The 7,623-nt window shown below is 40.5% G+C and overlaps 1 protein-coding gene across 1 annotated transcript; it reads right to left on the bottom strand.

The window, feature by feature from the left end:
* Nucleotides 1-1,048: 1,048 nt before the first annotated feature.
* Nucleotides 1,049-5,533, bottom strand: LOC112141810 (microfibril-associated glycoprotein 4). Its single transcript, XM_024264970.2, has 6 exons — nt 5,383-5,533; nt 4,591-4,755; nt 4,279-4,317; nt 4,117-4,213; nt 3,819-3,986; nt 1,049-1,465 (listed from the first exon to the last, which is right to left on the bottom strand). The coding sequence occupies exons 2-6, from the start codon at nt 4,753-4,755 to the stop codon at nt 1,212-1,214; spliced, it is 723 nt and encodes a 240-aa protein (XP_024120738.1). The 5' UTR covers nt 5,383-5,533; the 3' UTR covers nt 1,049-1,211.
* Nucleotides 5,534-7,623: the final 2,090 nt, after the last annotated feature.

Below are 7,623 nucleotides of genomic sequence, written 5' to 3' on the forward strand. Positions count from 1 at the left end.
CTATTATCCGGTCGCTGTACCGGTCTGTTGTGGTGAAAAGGGAGCTGTTACAGCTTCAATCTATTCAACTAAAAACTACCAACCAGGCCAGAAACTTGGGTGTAGTGATAGACACAGACTTAAATTTTGATAAACACATTAAGGCAGTCACTAAATCAGCCTATTATCATCTCAAAAATATCTCAAGGATTAAAGATCTGATGTCTAAGCAGGACCTGGAGAAACTAGTGCATGCTTTCATCTTTAGTCGACTGGATTACTGTAACATGCATACTTTGGGGTGAGTGTATTTTATCTCCATAGTTCCCTTCTGTTTATCTAATAAACATTTCACAAGCAAAAGTCACAGTTTTGAGATCAAAAGTCATAATTTGCAAACAAAAGTATTTAATATTTGCTTTCAAAAACTTTTTTTTTTGCTCCCAAAAACATTTTGTGTTTGCAAACCTATTTTTTTGCAAACAAAAAAAGAAAATAAAGATTGTTTACCTGGGTAAGCTTAATTTATCAGCAGAAAAAAATGCTATTTTTAATGCTAATTTTTACAGTGACGCATTTCTAAGAACTCGTGTTTACTTTTGTCCAAAGAAAAACAATATTCATGAAAAAATGCAACTTTCCCTCAATATTTTTAACGTTTTATTTAGTAAATAATTATTGTCCAATTACACAAATCATAATCATAATGTAATCGTACATCGGGTTGGACAGAGACGAAGCTGAGACTTCCACTGCAACACGAGTCAGAGACACCTGATTGGATAGAATCTCGACCAATCAGCAGGCTGGCACAAATAACGCTAAAAAGAAACTTGTGAACACAAAATCAAAGATATGGCGAAGGTGAGATGAGCCACTACGCATATAAAAATGTTTGTGCTGCAATTGCAAAAATATATTTGAAAGACAAAAAAGTTTGCAAAAGAAAAAATGTTTTTGAAAGCAAATATTAAATACTTTTGTTTGCAAGCAGTGACTTTTGCTTGCAAACGGTGGCACAAAAATCACTCCATTCATTGTAGAAATAAAAACAAAATGGAGACATCACTGACTTTCTTCTTCTTTAATGATAGCAGAACTTTAAACTTCAATCAGATTCACAGCCAGCAGCTGCTCACAATCACAGTTGTTTCCATTAAAAGATTATCTTGTGACACTTTTTTTTTTCCTTGGTTGCATGTCAATACGAGCGAATACCATCAGCCAAAGAATTATTTGACAGGACGGATCTTCAAGCTGATGCTCTTCAGAGAGTAGTTATTACCCTTCCAGCCTTCATACTCCACGCCGACTGCCTGGTGCTTTGAGTATTTGCCCCAGAGATAAACGCCGTTCGGGTTTACGTAGGTACACTCCTTATACCAGAACGCCCCTAAAGAAAGTCCTGCACAGTTTTTGTACCACATGTCCTGGTCTTTGTCAAAGGTGGAGAACATCATTCCATTGATGTAACTCAGAGAGTCTCCTGCAGAAACACAAACACACATTTCTTACTTTGTTTTCAAGCTTCAATGTTGAAACGACAGGATATTTTTTTCTCCTGTAAAATCTTTGAACTTTCTGTTTCTCTCTGACACGTGTCAAAGTCAAGGCCCGGGGGCCGGATCCGGCCCTCCGGGTAATTCTATCCGGCCCTCCAGATCATCTTATTTTATTGTTATTAATGACCCGATGTTATCTTGCACTTATTTTTAACTTTTATTATTTTGACAAAATATTGAAAGTTATTTAAGGTTTAAGTTGATTTATTCTGGAATAATATTCCTGCCAAATGTTTGCTATACTAAATTCCACTTAATTACTTTCAGCTTCAAATGTTGTTTGTTGATTTCAAATTTCAAAATTTCAATTTCAAAACTTGTTTTCTATATTAAAATGTCTGTTTAGTCTGAACTGTCATAGTCTGAAGTTGTTCCAAGACTTGTTTAAAAATCAGAGTTTTATGGCGAACAAACCGCGGGTCCAAGACACTTTGATTGATCATTCGTGTTATCTCTGCCCCAACAAGACCAAAAGTTTTGAAACAGAAATTTTCTGATTTGAAATCAAAGAAGAAAAAGTTGAACCTGAGAGAAAGCGAAAGAGTTGAGTTTTGAAAACAAAAAACAGAACATTTGAAGCAGAAAATAATCACCCTTATTTTAGATTAGCAAAATGTTTTGGACATTTTACAATTTTTAAATTTTTTAATTGAAAGGTCGTGGCCTTTTGTCGTAAGTGTTACGGACAGGAACCAAACCTCAGGACCAGTACTGATGCCCTAATCCTAGGCCGGTCCACATTCTGCACTGTTTCTAGAACTGGTACCACATCTGTAACCAGAACTGATCCACGCCCGGTACCGATCCACGTCCAATACCAAGTTAAGTGTAAGGTAAGAAGGGTATCGCTGCAGTCCATGTCCCGGTACTGCTTTCGGCCCGGTTAGGAAGCCTTGATTTAAGTGGAAGAACTAACACGTCAAAAAAACTGCAAGTTGGGTACACCCGAAACTTCTGTTTTTGATGTGGAGTCAAAATGTGACAACTTGAGAATGAGAATGTGTTGCTTATGAAGGGGTTTAGTGTGAGTGTCCGTATGCATGTCTTTGGGTGGTGCAAAGGGTGGAGCCGTGTAATGGGTCTTATTGTAGTGGGTAGTTTGTCAGAGTGTGGATGTATGAGGGGGACAGTCCATTAAACACTCTCACAGCTTGTGCAGAGAAGCTTTTTAATATCCTGCTAGATCTCTTCCCAGATGGCATGAGGGAGAACAGTCCTTGAGGGGGGTGCTGGTATAACTCCTGCAGGAATCCGAGAGGCGCACCAACAATCCTCCTCGCAGTCTTGACAATCTTCCTGAGCCATCGTTGGTCCTGAACCTTGCAGGTGCCAATCAAGGATGTAAAGCTCTGTGTCAATGGTGCACTGGTAGAAAGTGATGTGGTGAAGTGTGGGGCTTCCTGCCTTCCTGGGTCTCCAGAGGGAGGGTCTACTGACGTACACCCCCAGGAGCCTGACAGTTGACCTTCTCCACAGCAGCACCATTCATGGTCAGATGTGTGGTGGTAGGTGCCAGATGTTCTGAAGTCGATCACAATTTCTCTTGCTTTGTCTACGGGTTCTACATAACACTGCTAGCGGCTCCACCTCCATTCTGTAACCATTGACGACTGTTGTATCATCACAAACTTAACAATGTGGTTGGTGCTGGGTCTGGGTATACAGCAATGGGCTCAGGGCACACCCTTGTGGTGACCCTGTGCTCACTGAGATTGGCCTTGATGTGTTTCTGCCAGGAAGCTGAGAGTCCAAGTCCAGATTGTCGTGTCCACACCTTGTAGCCTCAGCTTTTCCAGGGTTGGTGGTTTTCCTCTCCAGGTGTGACAATATCAGTTGGAAAGGGATAGAGATGGCATCCTCAGTGGATCGTGTGTTTTATGTACAAATTTTAAAGGGTTCTGATTTTTGCGAGACTGTTCTTGATGTGCTTTAACCCCTTTGGTACCCTGGGTAAGTTGACGTTGAGAGTGGGGTCATCTGGATCTTCTTGTTTTATCAATGGTTCCTGATTTTCATTGGTGTCTGTAGCAGACATGAAATCCCGTCCACCTTCGTCATGGGATGTATAACACATGAATGTCAGGCTCGGGTCATCTGGACCCCATAAGATAGCAGAAGGGTTAAGATCTAGACATTTGGTAACTATTGTGCTGCACCATCCTTCAGAACCCGTCCAGAGATGTTGTCCAGGCAGGCTGCTTTGCATGAACTGATGCTGGAGAAGGTCTCAAAACACAATTTTACCTCCTGTCCAAATGTTTCTGATCAGAGACCTACCTGCTCCTCCATCGGTGAATCCCGTCACCTCCAGTTTGTATCCTTCAGTCTCTGGACCAACAGAGAAGGAGGAGTAGCGAGCGTACGCCTTGTTTCCTTCAAAGTCTTCCATGTCGACCAGCAGCTCGTATTTCTTCCTCAAACAGAGCTGGAAGAGATTCTCCAGACCTGGAAACACAGGAACACCTAGAAACAAATCTCCTGGATCTTTCTGGATCCACTTTGATCCTTAAAGTTTCTTTAAACTTTGACTTGTTCATCGTTAGCATCAACACTTTGGTTTGAATTCCCAACATACCGAGCCAGATCTCTCCATCAGCAGAACCAAAACCCGTCCTGTAATAATCCCAGGGTCTGTAGAAGTTCAAAGAACCGTCCATCCTCCTCTGGAAGACCTGAAGGAACAGGACAGAAGTTAAGGATTCATCAACGGCTGAAAGGGACGAGTTCAAGTACTCACCATCCACTGTCCTCCGAGGGAATCCATGTCACAGAACACCTGGAGATACACAAGAATAGAAGATATTTATGTCGTTGATCCAGACTAACAAATATGTATTCCACTGTAGCAGCGCTTAAAGAAAATTACAGCTTTTCCTTTGATAATAAATGTAAGATTGATGTTGGAAGAGATGAAGAAAATAGTTTATGATCTAACAGCTCACAGAGACCAGATCTGCCAGCAGTAGTTGAGTTTATTGAGTGCCCCTCCCCTCCGGTCACATGTCCGACCAAGATGGACGACCAATGATGTGAAAGTGTGGGAGCGTACCTGGACACCATATGTGTCTTCTACAGGATAGACGGTGTAAACTCCACTGGGTCTGCTGTTGTCCTGCTCGTAGATATCACTGCAGTCCACAGGAGGAACCCCAGGAAGACCGCCGACCAGCTGAGGAACCAGGACCAGGACTGACAGCAGACCAGCACTCTGCATCTGCTTACACACAAAAACACAAAATATTTCTGTGTAATCCTCTGTGGTGAACAAGTCCTTTTTTTCCCAACAATAACTATATATGTTTTCAGTGTAACCTTTGAAAAATGTTGTTCTAAACATTAAAATAAGCTTAATTGTTGCCAAATAAACAAACAAAAAAAATATGTTTACTTACTAGAAAATCATAATATTCATGAATTGTTTGCAATTATCCAGCAACATGTTTACTTTAACATCATTTTTCTTTCATTTTTTGATCTATGTTAATTTAATTTAAAAGTACATTTTTTATTTTAATTTTTTTTACCTGTCCCAAAAAACTACAGAGGAACATAGAAGAAAAAGTGAATTTATCCAGATGATCAGATGATAAAAATGTCGAATAAAACATTGAAAATTAAAGCAGATCGCTAAAAATACAGACAATATGTCACGGGGATGTACAGTAGTTACAGTAATGTCTCTTAAAAAACTTACCGTCAAATTCAGGCACAAAAACTGTGATGTTTTATGGGTTTTTTTAAGTTTTAAGTTAATCAGATTCTATATTTACAGATTATTTTCACAGATAATCAAACAAAAGAGATTTAAGTAAAGGTGTATTTCAGGAGTAAATCCTCTGACCTTTGATGTTTTTCTTGCTTCAGTCAGTTCCTTCAAAGTCTCTGATGTTTGGAGAAACTTTAATGAGAAACTTCAGAAGAAGATCAGTCCTGGAGCTGCTTCTTGATGTTTCAGGAGTCAAATTCTAAAGCTCTTGAACAGAAAGAAATAAAAAAATTGAGTCTGGATGAAGACCACACCCTCTCTAAATTCATAGATGCCTTTTTTCCTTTCACTTCTCCTTCCTGCTAAAGACATCTGGACTATTTAGCAATGCTTTTTTAGGAAGAATTCTTCCTCTATTTACCAGCTAAACTAGTTCATAGGACATCCACTTGCTCTGATATTTGTCTCAATAATGAAGTTAGATGTTAAAATATCATGAAAAGTCAGTTTTTATTTTTCACAAAACTCAACAGCCCCAATATTGATGTATTTAAGTGTGTGGTTTAGAATAAATCTCTCATTCACACATACGTAAGGGCAGCTGGGACTCAGAATTAGCTTTTCTCCACATATTGTCGCTGCAGTGGGTCTAATCCACACCTGATACCTGATATGGAGTCACCCCACACCTCCACTTTGATACAAAAGGACCAGTAGTCTACTGATCTTATGAAGCCTCGCCATGAGCCCTACATGTGTCCATTCCCACTAATTCTCCTGTTGCAATTAACATCAGGCTCATTGATCCATGAATATACTACCACTGAGTCAGTGGAAAGTTCAGGCCTTAGTCACAACGGCCCTTGGGGGAGGATACAGGCTGAAAAATGGGTAAACCCGTATGGGGCATCCAAGTTGCGACCTTGAAATATCTCTCACGTAGAGAGAAAATGCTCATGCACAGTTTTTTCTATGGGCGTGCTGCGGGCGACAGTTCGTAATGAACACTTAAACGACATGTAAGGGTCAAACAGATGAGATGCAGACATGTAGTTTTGGGTTTTCATGTCTTCAACCACCCCACATCCAGCAGACTATGCCAGGATCCCAGTGGTGCTGTCCACGTGATACGTGCACGCTCTTTGCATTCAGCCTGACACCGTTTCACAGCACCACCCTCACGTCATGACTGCCTTCAACTTCCATTATCCTTTTAAATACTTCACGATACGTTCCACGTGAACGACAATTGAAGGTCTCATTTTCATGACGTCCTTTGAGGTGGTCGTACGAGTCGACAACCTAAAACCTGTACAGGTCAACGCCACGTACAGAACTTGTTCATCAGCATTTACTGTACGGTAGTCAATAACCAAAATAATAAAGAACATTTGAGAAAGCATCCATAAAAAATAAATAAACTTTAGTGTCGACCTCAAAAAACATCAGTGCATGAAGTTACCTACATCTCAGACCTGTTTTAAAACCATGTTAAACCTCGTTTCCACTGAGCAGTCCGCTACGACCCGGTCCAGTTTTGAGGGTTACTATTGGACCCATGAAACAGTACCTAGCTGTACCTCTTGAGGGCCTCATCAGCTGTAGGTTCATACAAAAATAGAACAGGTCGGTTGGGGCGGAGTCGCTGTATCCACCCGCTGATTTATAGAGAGTGATAACGACGTTAGAAAGACCAGAATAGCGATAAGCTAGCGGTTCCGTCTTTCTCTTCATGGCGGTATTCTTCTTAGCCGCCCTCAAACTTCTTCTGAACAACAATAAATTCCTGTTTTACACGACGTAGAAAAAATAAAGCATGAAAAGACGAGCTGCTGGATGACCTCCATTGTTGTTGCTACAATGACATGCTAGCGGTCTACACCGCGCTAGCGCCGTGAAAACAAACCGCTCAATGGAAGCGAGGCTGAACTCAGTGGAGACGCTCGCCAGAATTAACAACCGTTGTTGTCCTCGTGCAAGATGGCGGCAGAATCAATCTGCTGCCAGAAGCAGAATTTTCCCAACTTTGGGAAACTCTTTTACAAATTTTGTTTTAAGAACTTTTTAAAACTACCTGCTTTTAAATGTGAATAAACTGTAATTGTCTAGCAGTTTAGTGTGCAAGATGGGCTTCAGTGGGACGGAAGACGTTAACAGTTTTATTTCTGTAAAGTCCATATTAACAAGTGTTCAGACTTGTAGAACTACACCTGTTTTTAAAAGCTGGAGAAGTGACATTTTTTTTCTCTGTGAATCAGCTGATCATGTAAGCAGTTTTAATATATTAAAGGGGAAAAAGTTCAAAAGTCTAAAACAGAGGATTCCAGTTCCTGGTGAATGATTTCAGCCGCAAATTATGTTTTTTATGACCAGGAG

The sequence above is a fragment of the Oryzias melastigma genome, linkage group LG19 (assembly GCF_002922805.2).
Source record: "Oryzias melastigma strain HK-1 linkage group LG19, ASM292280v2, whole genome shotgun sequence".
Lineage (NCBI taxonomy): Eukaryota > Metazoa > Chordata > Actinopteri > Beloniformes > Adrianichthyidae > Oryzias > Oryzias melastigma.

Bases quoted from the DNA above. Each gene is read 5' to 3' on its own strand.
- LOC112141810 (XM_024264970.2), bottom strand. From the start codon at position 4,755: ATGCAGAGTGCTGGTCTGCTGTCAGTCCTGGTCCTGGTTCCTCAGCTG. The intron at 3,987-4,116 runs GTATGTTGGGAA...CTGTGTTTCCAG, and splicing joins TGATGGAGAGATCTGGCTCG to GTCTGGAGAATCTCTTCCAG. The intron at 1,466-3,818 runs GTAGGTCTCTGA...GTGTTTCTGCAG, and splicing joins ATTCACCGATGGAGGAGCAG to GAGACTCTCTGAGTTACATC.